The sequence below is a fragment of the Chiloscyllium punctatum genome, chromosome 2, assembly GCF_047496795.1.
Source record: "Chiloscyllium punctatum isolate Juve2018m chromosome 2, sChiPun1.3, whole genome shotgun sequence".
Lineage (NCBI taxonomy): Eukaryota > Metazoa > Chordata > Chondrichthyes > Orectolobiformes > Hemiscylliidae > Chiloscyllium > Chiloscyllium punctatum.
This window is the reverse complement of record NC_092740.1, coordinates 83759625-83774026: the sequence shown is the minus strand read 5'-3', so window position 1 is coordinate 83774026 and position 14402 is coordinate 83759625. Positions and strand designations below refer to the sequence as shown.

Genomic DNA, 14402 nt, shown 5'->3' with positions numbered 1-14402 from the left:
CACTACTATATGTCATTTTTAAAAATGGCCTGGATGAGGGTATAGAAGGATGTGTTGGTAAATTTGCGGATGACACTAAGATCGGTGGAGTCGTTGATAGTGATGAAGGATGTTGTAGGTTACAGCAGGACATAGGTAAACTGCAGAGCTGGGCTGAAAAGTGACAAATGAAGCTTAATGTAGCAAAGTGTGAGGTGATTCACTTTGGAAGGAGCAACAAGAATACAGAGTACTGAGCCAATGGTAAGATTCTTGGTATGTAGATGAGCAAAGCAACCTGTGTCCATGTACATAAATCCCTGAAAGTTGCCACCCAGGTTGATATGGTTGCTAGGGCAGCATAAGGTGCTTTAATTAGAGGAATTGAGTTTCAGAACCATGAGGTTATGCTGCAGCTGTACAAAACTCTGGTGAGGCCACACTTGGAGTGTTGCATACAGTTCTGGTCACTACATTATACAAAAAGGATATGGAAGCTTTGGAATGGGTTCAAAGGTGATTTACTAGGATGTTGCCTGGTGTGGAGGGAAAGTTTTATGGAGGAAAGGCTGATGGACAGGAAGCTGTTTTCGTTAAAGAGAAGGCAGTTGTGAGGTGACTTAATTGAGACATACAAGGTGGAACGAGAGCTTTTTTCCTCAGATGCTGATGGCTAGCACAGGGGGACATAGCTTTAAATTGAGGGGTCATAGACATAGCACAGATGTCAGAGGTGGTTTCTTTACTCAGTAAGAGCACATTCCATACCCTGTCTGCAATTGTGGATTTAAGGCCAAATTTAAGGGCATTTAAAATGGTCATTGGATAGACATATGGATGAAAATGGAATATTGTGTAGATTAGGTAGGCTTCAGATTGGTTTCACAGGTCAGCACAACCCAAAAGGGCCTACATTGTCATGTTCTAAGTTCTAAAACACAAAATTTGAGAATGCTGGAATTGGGCTGCTCAGTTGTTGTATTGGTTTAAAAGAGTCAAATTTCACAAGATTATTTCAGACCAAAAAGTGTAACCAAAAGTAAAAGCAATGGAAAACTTGAGACCAGAGCTCTCGCATGGGATAGATTAAGAACTGGCCAAATCTTGTTTGTGCACAGGATTGATCTTAAAGAAAAACATTTTTAATACTGTTTTTCAAATGAGAAAATTGGATTCTGACAAAAAGCTCAATTTAAAATGATAACATTGTCACCCCCACCCATCTGCGACTGGCTTTTATGGTTCATAATTCAAATGCTAGTGAACAGATTGTGTTTTGCATCAGGGAAAAACATTTTAGCTCAATGTTAAGTTCAGCACAATGAATAATCACTCTTCATTCTCACCAAATGAAAAATCTATTTCTAAGATATAATTCCAATTAAATTTAAGTAGGCATGGAAGCTCACAACATTGAGAATAAGCTTAACTCTAATCTAATTGAAGAAGAGAGACATGTCCCTATAAATGCCAAACAAGTTTAGAAATTCCTGGTTTCACTTTTGAAATAAGCTTCAGCTGTCCATTTAGATGGAGGAAACATCTCTAGAAATATAGTCAAAACTTACACTTTCTAAATTAAAATGAGCAAATTTTAACTACAAGATCAGTGCAGCAGGGCAAGATCCAAAATCAAAGCAGGATTAGTTTTGAGAAATTCAACTAGTGAGTGCAATCTTACGGTGACTAAACTGTTCCTTTAACAAGGTTACACAGTCCTTTGTTTCCTTCTCCCCCCAGAGAGGTTTTAAATGATAGATGCTGAAAAGTCTGGAGGTTGAAGGGTTTCAGGGCCAATTTGATAATAGTTAACTGATACTGCCTCAGACAGAGGCTTTCAAGTTTTAAAAAACACTTGTACGATGAAAGAGGCTGGCTGGTTCTCCCAGCTCTGCTGAGTAATGAAAAGAGCCACTGGACCCAAAAGCAGGTCCAGTCTGGTACTCATGACTTCTATTCTATCCTGTATTCTGTTTTGTTGGTTTAAAAAAAAGATTTACAAAATTTATAAATGAAATAAGTGGTTTGACTAGCTGATTCTCTCCTGGAATATCCATGTTACACCTACTTAAAACACCTAGCAAGGTTAGGGCCTGGGTTGCCTTCCTGAAGTGTTTTAAGGGGGCCTGCCTGATCTGGCCCACAACACTTACCTTGATAGCTTTGTAAAGTGTTTTTCCATATTTAGCTTTGTATGCTGCTTTGATGTCCTTCATATCCACTTCAGAGCGGGAAATCATAATTCTGATCAATACCTTATCTTTTGTACCATAGCCCTGTTCAAAAATAAAAAAAAGTGGTTTAACAAGCCCATTTCAAAAGATAGACACATCTGAAGCTGACTGGAAACATTTTAAAACAGTAGTTTCAGTAAAACTGACATTGTAAGAGTACAATAGAATTATTGAATCCCTACAGTGTGAAAGTAGGCCAGTCTGTCAAGTCCACACCAACCCTCTGAAGAGCAGCCCACCCTAAACCACCCCATCCCTATAACCCTGCATTTCCATGGCTAATCCACTAGCATGTATTTCCCCACACCTTCACAAAACTCCTATCCTTTCTCCATATTATATTTCCCATTCCCCCTCACTTCACAATCTCTACCATTGCCATGTCCAATTCCCTAAATTTCCATTGCATCCCTTTTTCTCATTCCCACTCCCACATCCATGTTTTCTATTCCTTCTCAAAATTCCCACGTTTCCTATTCCTCCCACTGTTTACCACACTGTAGGTGATTATGTTAAATGAACTCACGTTTAACAAGTGTGTGGGCTACCACAAGCAAATAGGTGGTTCACTGAAGTGAGGCAAAGCAGCTGGTTAGACCTATGTACATATTTCACATTATAAATTCACCAACCAGTTGAAGTCTGGTCCACTTGCTTAAGGCAACCATCTCCCTTGACAGTCACCTTTGATGCAGCACAGATTATGGCCATTTAACTTACATTTATGCTCCTATTTCCTCAAGCATTCATCCATTCCCTTAAACAAAACAATACTAGTCTATATTCACATTCTAAATGGAGATGTTTTCCCCATATTCTTCCATGGGATACAGTAATTGGTAGGAATAGCTCATTAACTGGTTGCTTCAGGCCATTTGAGGGCAATTAATAGTCCACCACATTGCTGTGCATCTGAAGTCACATGTAGGCCAGACTAGGGTGGCAGATTTCCTTCCCTAAAGGACAACAAACTAGATGTTTGTTATTAAAAGTGGTTGTGATCATGATCAGCTTTAAACAGCTTGCAATTCAAAAAATTGTGTCATCTGCCATGATAGCATTTCAACCTATAACATTAGCCTGGGTGACTGGATATGTAGTCATGTTACATTACCACTTAAAAATGGGTTAGTCACTAAATCTATGCCTCCCGCTCAAAAGTTATTTCCCTCCAATCAAGCCCTTCATTTTAAGGAGCAGTCTGCTTTCTATGCAAGAAAACCACTCCTGCTTCCCTAAGTTTGTAGAAACTGTCTATTTATTCCATTCTTAAAGTCATTACTATACTCCCCAAAGCCTTCACAGACTGTAGTTTACTAGATCTTAGTCTGGGAGAAAGGGAGGACCGCAGATGCTGGAGATCAGAGCTGAAAAATGTGTTGCTGGAAAAGCGCAGTAAGTCAGGCAGCATCCAAGGATCAGGAGTATCAACGTTTCGGGTATAAGCCCTGCTTGAAGAAGGTTTATGCCCATAACATCGATTCTCCTGCTCCTTGGATGCTGCCTGACCTAGATCTTAATCTGTCCAGGGCCATAGTATTATGTACCAGTTTAAAAGCTTGTTGGTACTGTACTTAAATCCTTAGAATTCAATACATCTGCTTAGCCAGTTGCCACCTTCAAAAGAGATTTCTCTACATGTTTACGCATATATCCTCAAGCATAACCCCCAGATTTAGGCACATTGAACTTGAAGCAAATAATTAAGAGAAAAGGAGACTAGCTAAATGGCAACTGCAGATTCAGCAATTATCTCGCAGTGATCAGGGGAACTCTGGAATACATCTCAAGTCACAAGAGAATTTAAAAAACAACCTTTCAAAAGATGCAATGATTAGAGATGCAAATCAAAACAAAAGTAGTCAGTAACATTACAGCTGAAGTAGCATGATGCTGACTACAACATGACAGAAAGCCATTTCCTGTGAATGATGTCCCAAACTGGAAACATTGTTTTACCTTATCAGTGGACTTGTGGTTTAGTGCACTGTGAAGGTCACAGCTTGAGAATAGCCAATAGATATGGTGATGCAAGTAAAGATGCTTTCACAAGAATATTGGGAGCCAGTTAAGCCAGTGAAGTGAACAATGAAGACAATGAGTTAACACCTGTCAGATATCTTACATAACCAAGAATCTTAAACTAAAGTGAGTCACTATTTGTGACCATGTTGGATGGTAATATCTGCAATTTAGTCTTCATGGAATTCAGGTTTAGTCTAGAGATATACAGCATGGAAACAGACCATTCAGTCCAAGTCATCCATGCTGACTAGATCTCCTATATAAATTTAGTCCCATATCCCTCTAAACCCTGGTCATCTACCTATCTAGAGGTCTTCTAAAAATGTTGTAATTATACCAGCTTCCTCCATTTGCTCTGGCAACTTGCTACACTGCGTGAAAAATATTGTCCCTCCGGTCTTTAAATCTTTCTCCTCTCACCTTAAATCTATGCCCTCTAGTTGAGCTCCTCCCACCATCCCTGGAAAAGGACCTACCTATATACCCCATTCACACCAGTCATGATTTTATTAACCTATAAAGATTACCCCTCAGCCACCGACACTAAAGGAATGTAGCCCCAGCATCTCACTCAAACCTTCCAATCAGAGGAACATCTTCATAAATCTATTCTGAACTCTTTAATAAAGGATCTAAGATTTCCGTCCCCACCCAGTTTACATTTCTAATCTTTATGCTGCATTCTATTTATTCTCATGTTTGTGGCTAATAAGTTCACCCTTTAATACCAATTTAGTTAATTTGGCTTCTTTTAACATAGATATTGGGCGGTAAAAAGGAGGGTAGGATATTCACCTGGTCACAACCTAGAGGTTGATGTGGGAGTGCCATTGAATCTAGCTCCCTTTAGTTCAGACTGCACTAAAAACAGACCCTTTGATCCATGCTGACCAATGTTTCCCAAAGTTAACCCCAAATCCCTTTAAGGGTCTTATTCATGGATTTATCCAAATATCTTTTAAATGTAACTATACCTGCATCTACCACTTGCAGTCAGTCCATTCGACACAAACGACCCTCTGAAAAGGTTACCCCTCAGGTCTCAAATCTCTCTCACCTTAACAGTGACCTTTAGTCTTGAACTCCATACCTTAGGAAAGAGACTTATGCTATTCACCTTATCTATGGTCCTCAAATTTTATTAACCTCAATATGGTCACCCCTGAACCTTCTACACTTGAGTGAAGGCAGCCATAATCCTGTCCAGATTTGTAAGTGAGGAGCCTTGCCTGTGGATTAGTGGAACTTCTTTCATCTATTTAAATAGTTACTATTTATACAGATATCCCATTGCCCTGCATTAAATTTCTGCTGTTAGTACCTTCCTTGCTCAAAACAGACATGTCCTTAAAGTCTATTTCAGTCTTCAACAGAAAAACTTTGGTGTAGTAAGGTGTATTCTGTAAGTCGTTTGGTACTTGTCCATCTTAATTTGCTTGAGAAATGCAGTAATCCTCAGGCCTCGACCTGACTCTTTTGCCCAAGAGGGATGTCACAACTGTCCTTTGGCAAGAACTTGCTGGTATTGCCCTTTTTATTGTTGTGGCTTCCAATTTTGCAAATGAACAAATTAATCCAATAAGTAGTGATGGCTTCTTTTTTGCCCAGACTTTCCCTGACCACTTTTTCTTCAACATTTAAAAAAAAAAATCTAGGTTATTGAAAAAAAACCATCTACAACCACTTGGTATGTCACTTCTTTCAATAAGTGCCCTCTGCATGCACACAAGTGCATAGTAAAATACATTTCACCATAGGTTCACTTAAAGCCAGAGAAACAGATAGTCACCTTCATGGAATTATACAGCTTTTCAGCAAAGTAATCCGGTTTGTTTCCAATGCATCGTACTGTGTCAAAAAAAAGGAGAGATTTCAGTGAACTTCATGCAATGGTTTCAGGAAAAGCACAGCCGGTCAGGCAGCATCTGTGAAGCAGAAGAATCGAAGTTTTGAGCATATGCCCTTCATTGTGAATTCCTGACAAAGGGCTTATGCTCAAAAACATCAATTCCCCTGCTCCTCAGATGCTGCCTGACCTGCTGTGCTTTTCCAGCTCCACTCCGACTCTGATCTCCAGCATCTGCAGTCCTCACTTTCTCCTATGCAATGGTTTCATTACGGTTGGAGAAAGGAAAGGCTGTTACATTATACTTTTTATAAAGTACTGCAGAGGGCACCTTTATTAGATTCCACTAACAATAATTGCAGTAGAAAAATGAATTGGGTAGGGTTCAATAAAAAGTGAAGCAGCTTTCCATTATTCTAAATGTGAACATGGGAACAGAGATTTCTCAGTCTGGTTGCCACATCACAATGTGAAGGTACAGAATTGAAAACAGAAACTCTAAGTCTAAATGTTTGGTCTCCTGATGAGAGCAATAATACAAAGAATGCAGTGAAAGAAAAAAAAAAGCAATTGACTTGCTGCCAGTTACTGAAGTATTTTCTGGGGGCTACAAGCCACAGGAATGCTTTACGAAGACGAGTTGAAAACAACTCATGTCAAAAAGCCCTTTATGCTGCCAACCACGCCTATAAAGAGCAGTGCAGTGATCGTGTAAATTACTACTCGATGTGGATTTGATCTGTTAGTCAGAAGTGTTTCAGACAGTATGCCCCTGGAGGCAGAAGCCTTAACTGCAACAGAACAAAAAACAAAACAAAAAGTCTCAGAACTTAATTTCTTGATGAAGCATACTTGAGCATTGCTGGTCGAGGTAGTTGTGTTTATCTTCTGGCAGGAAGCAGGAATTCTAAGAACAAGAACAGTGATAGGTTTTCAAGTCAGGATGGAGCAGCATTCGGCTGGGGGAGGAAGATAGGATCATACGTCTATGTATCTGGTGTCCTTGTCCTTCTAGGTAGGATGCATGGGTGTGGAAGGCATGATGTAGTTGGTACACTGCTGCCACTATGCATCAACAGTAAAGGAATTAAGTGTTAATGCAGTAGATAGGATATTCAAGTGGACTGCTTTTCGCCTGCCAACGTTGAGCTTAACATTTGATGAAGGTGCTTAGAGTGCATCCAGTTGTGGCTTTGTAAGAAAAACAGGTGTTACTGACTGCAGAAATTCTAAACTACTTTACTCTCCGAGAGATGTGTATAGCTGGCCCAGTTCAATTTAGTTGGAGCATTGGTAATGCCCAATATTTTAATGGTGGCAGCATATGTAATGGTGGTTGGGAGAAGGAGGAGTGGGTAGGCTGGTTGGAAATGGAGGAGAGAGAGAGAGAGAGAGAGAGAGAGAGAGAGAGAGAGAGAGAGAGAGAGAGAGAGAGAGAGAGAGAGAGAGAGAGAGAGAGAGAGAGAGAGGGAGAGAGAGAGAGAGAGAAATATATCAGTAAAATGTTGTAGATGTTGTAATGTCAAAGAGGATTGGATTCTCTTGTTGAGCAAACAGATTATTATCGGCACCATGGCCTGAATTGTACTTGCCACTTACCAATTCAAGGCAACAATTCTACTGCATATAGGTACTGAATCAGTCAGTATTCAAAGAGCCATGATAAGCTCTGTGCAAACAGTGAACATACATAATTTGGACTGCTGTGGATGATGGTTGGGCCTAAAGCATTATCCTAAAGAACAAAATGTTTAGTGATAGTTCAAATAACCACCACCATCTTCTCTTGGTGCTAATTATAGCTTTAGCCAGTCAATAGCTTGTTCATCATACCCTTTCCTATAGTCACCTCACACAAAGCACTTAAATGTTCATGGAATTCCACTTTACTAGGCTCCTTGCTGCAATATTGCAATTTGTGCACAAGCAGTCACCTCAATGAATAGAGGTTCGAAAGTCCTTGATTTGGATGGACATTTATAGACTAATGTAGCTAGAGTGTAAAATAATTCTTTAAAATGTGAAAAAAAAAGGAAGAGATGCAGAGTTGAACATTAGGCCCACTAGAGGCTTGGGAAAATAGGAAATGAGGAAATGACAGAATTGTCAAATAAACGCTCAATTTGTGGCAAAAGCCACAGAAATCGTTCTGAAATACTCTTTCAGGGACACAAAAAAAAAAGGGTAGCGTAAAAACACAAAATCACTTAAAAGTAATGGGGAAGTCAAATGAGGCAAATCCACATGTTTCTCAGGTCTGATGGGATGCATCCTAAAATTAAGTAACTTGGTGGAAAACTGGTAATGATTGTCCAAAAATCTTTAGATTCCGAATGTCAGTTTTCCAATCCTCTGCAACTTCAACATATATCACTTATTCTAAAAAGGGACAAGAAAGTAACTCTAGGCCAACTGGCAATAAAAACATCAACAACAGTTAGGAATACAGTACAACCTCAATTACTGAGCATCAGAGCTCAAGGTCCTGTAAAAACATCAATAGACAACACCACATTCAGTTATCAGTTAAACTGGTATAGCATTACTGGATAATCAAGGCATGTTCCAATAACCACTCAAATCACCACTTCTTACAATAGAAGAGTTATCCAAACAAAATACTCTCTGCCTGCCTCGTTTGGATAATTGAGGTTTCCACACATCTCCTGGAAATTCAATGAGATACTGCATAGAAGACTAAGAAAATAACCCTTTTCTTACCATTCTTAGCATATTACCATACTAGATCATCTTTAAACCATTGGGATGGGGGGCATTTTTCTGGATGGCAACGTGTAACAGTGCTGTAGAGGTCAGTTATCGTAATAAGTGACTTGGATCAGGAAGTTAATATACTATAATCAAGTTTTCAGATGAAAATATAGGTTGGAAAGTAATTATGAGGATGACTGGAGTTTGCAGAGGGATTATATAGACAAGTTATACGAGAGAGCACAAATCTGAGATGAAAAAGTCTGGGAAAATGAGGTTATGCACTTTAGTAGTAAGAGTACAAGAGTGAACAGCATTTAAATTGGGTGGTGAGGTGCAGAAGAAATTGCATAAAATGTGTAGAGTGGTTTGAGGGTCCTCATGCACAAATAAATGCTATTATTTCAGACTCAGCAGATGATAGGGTAGGCAAGTAGAAACCTTTATCTAAAAAAGGACTAGAGTCCAAAGTAGAGATCTTGCTAAACCTATGCAAGGCACTGGCCAGACCACAGCTACAATGTCAACAGCTTTAGGCCCCTTACCAAAAAAGATCATATACTGGCAACTGAGGCAGTCTAGAGAAAGCTTACTGGTTAGATTAGATTAGATTAGATTAGATTACTTACAGTGTGGAAACAGGCCCTTCGGCCCAACAAGTCCACACCGCCCCGCCGAAGCGTAACCCACCCATACCCCTACATCTACATCTACCCCTTACCTAACACTACGGGCAATTTAGCATAGCCAATTCACCTGACGTGCACATTTTTGGACTGTGGGAGGAAACCGGAGCACCCGGAGGAAACCCACGCAGACACGGGGAGATTGATCCAAAGTATGGAGGGACTACCCTAGAAGAGAGGTTAAGCCAGTATTCCTTAGCCTCTGTCTTCTGTACTGATTGTATGTATCAATATTAGTAGAGTTAACAGATGCAGAAAGGCCATTTGTTGCAGGAAGTCTAGAATCAGAGAGCATACTGAGTGAGGTATGCAGGGGTGTCACTCATGCAATGAGGACTCTGTCAAACAGTAGTAAACTTGTGGAATTTATGAGCTGTAGAGCCATTGAGTATTTAAGGCAGAGATAGGATTTCCAAACAAACAACAAAAAATGAATAGGTTAAAAACAAAGAAAAGTGGACTTAAGGATTCAATTCAGCCAGGATATTAGTCTGCTTTGTCATTCAAAGTGCTGAATGGCTTGTCTGTTCCTACAGCTTCGGTCTTCAATGACAGAACCTACTTACAGCTTGACAATATTGAGCACTTTCTGTTCATGAGTTTAATGCTGCCTTGCTTAAAGAATAAACATGTGGCATGGTTATGTACGTCAATACCATTATCATGTAAATTAATTGGACTGAAGGCAAAAGATTAGAGAAATGAGAGAGGTTAAATATAATAACCTCTATGCTACAGAGCAAGAATTGGTGTTACCACACCATGGAGCAGCGAAATTGACATTTCGGGCAAAAGCCCTTCATCAGGAATAAAGGCAGGGAGCCTGAAGCTGGAGAGATAAGCTAGAGGAGGGTGGGGGTGGGGAGAGAGTAGCATAGAGTACAATGGGTGAGTGGGGGAGGAGATGAAGGTGATAGGTCAAGGAGGAAAGGGTGGAGTGGGTAGGTGGAAAAGGAGATAGGCAGGTCGGACAAGTCCAGGAGACAATGCTGAGCTGGAAGTTTAGAACTAGAGCGAGGTGGGGAAGGGGAAATGAGGAAGCTGTTGAAGTCCACATTGATGCCCTGGGGTTGAAGTGTTCTGAGGCGGAAGATGAGGCGTTCTTCCTCCAGGCGTTTGGTGGTGAGGGAGCGGCAGTGAAGGAGGCCCAGGACCTCCATATCCTCGGCAGAGTGGGAGGGGGAGTTGAAATGTTGGACCACGGGGCAGTTTGGTTGATTGGTGCGGGTGTCCCGGAGATCTTCCCTAAAGCGCTCTGCTAGGAGGCGCCCAGTCTCCCCAATGTAGAGGAGATCTTCCAGCACCACTAATCCAGTATTTTGTTTTCAGCATCTGCAGTTAGTTATTGTTTTTACCTTGTTACCACACCATGGCCATCTATGCATTGAGTTAATGCTGCAGCTTGATGTTATAAAAAGCAAGATACTGAACACTGGAAATTCTCAGATTGGCAACGTTTGAACAGAAAAACAGGGTTCATATCAATGCTGAAGATTCATTTGTCTTTTAACTAGACATTGGGTGTGTTTTACTATCGAAAAAGGTAAAGTCCTAGAATAGAAAAAGTAGCCAAAAGTAAATACTCAAATATAGACAATGGAACTAAAAGGCAAAAGGAATGGTAATAGTTAAAAGCATTAGAAGAGTGCAAAATACAGGTAGAAGAGTGAATAGGTCAAACCTTAAGGAAAAAGATTGATGCTGAAAAGAAAACAAAAAAAGGACAAAACTCATGCTCTGTAGTTGAACTTGTAGAGTTCAGGTGACTACAAGATGTCCAGAAGAGAGACGACACCAAGCTACAGTGTTTCAACAGATTACTTCATAACTTTTCAATGCCAACAAGAGTACAAGTAAAATCACCGCTTCATCTCTGGAAGAAAACCCAATTATTTTAATTGGTTGATGCAAATATCACCACTTCAGTCTGTCTGGAGGAATGCAAATATCTATTTACATTTGTAACTAAAAATCATTAGCCAACTGCTATCAAAAGTGAATCTTCAAACCTGGATAGATTTGTACATATCACTAATCCAGCGCACTTGGTATTGGAAATCTGATCAATGGTTGTGAAAGTTATGTGCTTAGTCATTATTGTCTGAAATCCAAATTGACTTAGTGCTTATGTTTGTTACTCAAAAGACTAGAGCTCAACCTTCCAGCTCCAACAGAGATTAGTATTTGTTTGTTCTAGGTTGCTCACCAGCAATCTCAAATTCGACAACTCTTAAGAGTAAATGACCAATGATTTAGTGAAAAAAAAAATGTGGATTACTTTGCACTGATTCAAAGAAATGGAACATCAACAGAAGGTTAGATAATCTTTCACATACCCAAAGATATGAGAGCATTTTCTATGTCCCCTTTCAGTTCAAGATCCAAGGCCTTGTCAATCTCATGACTGCTATATTTTGTGTATCGCTCAAACACTACATAAAAATAAAACAGGACAAAATCAATTAATTTCTGAATGAGATCAAAGTGTTAAGTTGCCATTAAAATTGCAAAGTGTCAGAATATAAAATTTTTCCCACATTTCACTTGTAGAAAAGTTGAGGATTACAAAAAAAATCATAGCTTTTAAATTAATGATTTGGAGATACCAGTATTGGACTGGGGTATAAACAAATACAAATCACACAACACCAGGTTATAGTCCAACAGGTTTAATTGGAAGCACTAGCTTTTGGAGCGTCGCTCCTTCATCAGATGGGGTCGCCACAACCACCTGATAAAGGAGCAGTGCTCTGAAAGCTAGTGCTTCCAATTAAACCTGTTGGACTGTCACCTGGTGTTGTGTGATTTGTAACTTTTAAAATGGTATATTCAGATAACTTTCAAAAAGCATTTCTAACAATTGTTAGACCAGTTTACACTACAGCAAGTGTATTAAAGTCATTTCGAGTTACTGCTGTTCATTTTGCCAGCTGGCCAACTACTCTGCCAATTTGAAATCTGGAAGCAGGAAGAATTCATTCCACCCCCTCAACCTTGAGGGGAGTTCATCCAAATACTTCGGTCTTCTTTCCAGCGGTCTCAAGCCCAATTAGAATATTCTTAGTTTCCAAAATTTACTACTTTTTCCAGAACGTAGTTCAGTTCAGCTCATCTGTTCCCTCCCTTATTTGGCCAAATGTGTTTAAAGTTCCTTAATACTTCTGATCTCAGCATACAAAGTATCTAGTTGGAGTTATGCAAGTCTCATTTAAACTATGCATTGCATAACTTCGTTCTACTCAATCATTGGATTAATTCTTAGCTAGTAAACTGCCAATTTTGATTTTATATTCAAAGCTCTAATTTAGCAAGATTGTAGTGGCTTGGGGTCCAAGATTTCAACATTAGTATAGTACTGGACTGTTTCATTGTTAGGCTCATACTTCAGAGGAGACAATATCAAACTTCTCTCCCTCAAGATAGCATTCTTAATATGGAAAGGAGTAGTGTAAGATCATGCACAATTACTTTTATATAGAGTTATTTGAAACTCCTCCTTTCAATGAAGAGAGTAGTTATTTGGTACAGAACTGGAATATTGCTAAAACAAATTTCCTGAAATGTTTCCATCTTACACTCAAACTGGGACAGCTTGCAAAAATCTATTCATGGGAAACAAGCCTTTATATTGCAAGAGGAGAGTACTAATTGGACTAATTCAGTACACTTCACAGCAACTCCCATTAATGCTGGTTGACAGCCAGTAGCCAGGCTTTTATGTTTTAAGCCAAGGAGGCTGACTGGTCAAGGCATTGCCCTGAAAAAAAAAAAGTTGAATCAGCAAAGTATTGACAACTAAATTGTGTTACTGTGAATATTTAAACACCTAAATTAAAGATGCAATTTACAAATCTTGATTAGATTAGGAGAGCTTGAACAATTTCACTAGAGTATTGATAGTTTCATTACCTTACCTGTTTGCATGTGTGCAGCATTTCTGCTTGTAAGAATTCTAATGAAAGTGTCAACATCAGTCCCTTTCCTTCTTTCACCAGCTTCGTATAAAGCCTAGATTAAAATGTATAATTATAGTCCTGCAATTAAATAATTTCTAAGAATATACAATAATTTGGAGCAAAAGCAATCAACTCACCCTTGCATCATTATCAGCAAGGTCATGATCCACTGTACAACCTTCATCTCTAGATGCCTAGCAATATAGAGAAGATTTAAATTGATAAATGTAATTTAATATCTCAAAAATATCAGCCTTGAATGACATCAGAATTTACAGTCTAAATAAACTAACTTCTGTTTGTTAAGATGCTACAAATTCAATCAAAACAGTTTAAGAAGGATTCAAATGGGTCTGGCAGCAAATTTCAAAAAGTTATTGCAATGGCTGTCATTCCTCTGAAGGATATCTATTTCCATTGATTTTCCTCCTTCATACCTAAAGGTGGACTGTCATTGTTGCACACCAATGATAGTTACCCAAACAAGGCACACAGAGCTAACTATCCTGGTTATGTTTAGGAACTGCAAACTCATTATATACATTGCCTCCCATTCAAGTTTAAATAGGCATGAAAAAAATCAGTATTATGATACTCCATTTTTATTATGTGCCTGATTTTAGGACTGTACCATGATAAGTAACTTTAGAGTCTGTCGATGCTTTAGTCTTATTGCCATTTACTTTGCCTCTGCTAAAGGGATAGGCATCATAAGTAGTGCAGGTAATGTTGATGTATTAGACAAAGCATTCCTTCAGTAGAAAGGCTACGAATCTTTTGAATAAAAAGCATCACTATTTTGAACATATACTTCAGTGTTGTAAAGATATTTTACCTTAAGTAGCGCAACTAAAGCCTTTTGGAAATCCCCAGATGTATCACCCTTGATCTTGTCCTCCAATTCACTGCCAAATTCTACAAAAGAAAACCATAATCAATAGTAATCTGTCAAGTGAGACCCATG

General features: G+C 39.1%; 1 protein-coding gene across 1 annotated transcript in view; it reads right to left on the bottom strand.

The window, feature by feature from the left end:
* The window catches only part of anxa1a (annexin A1a), a 31548-nt gene that overhangs the window by 3343 nt on the left and 13803 nt on the right, over nucleotides 1-14402 (bottom strand). The window contains exons 7-12 of the mRNA XM_072584922.1: nucleotides 14274-14353; nucleotides 13576-13632; nucleotides 13397-13490; nucleotides 11819-11914; nucleotides 6028-6086; nucleotides 2133-2255 (exon numbers count right to left, since the gene is read on the bottom strand). Coding sequence (XP_072441023.1) covers nucleotides 2133-2255; nucleotides 6028-6086; nucleotides 11819-11914; nucleotides 13397-13490; nucleotides 13576-13632; nucleotides 14274-14353 — 509 coding nt within the window. The remainder of the gene's footprint in view (nucleotides 1-2132; nucleotides 2256-6027; nucleotides 6087-11818; nucleotides 11915-13396; nucleotides 13491-13575; nucleotides 13633-14273; nucleotides 14354-14402) is intronic.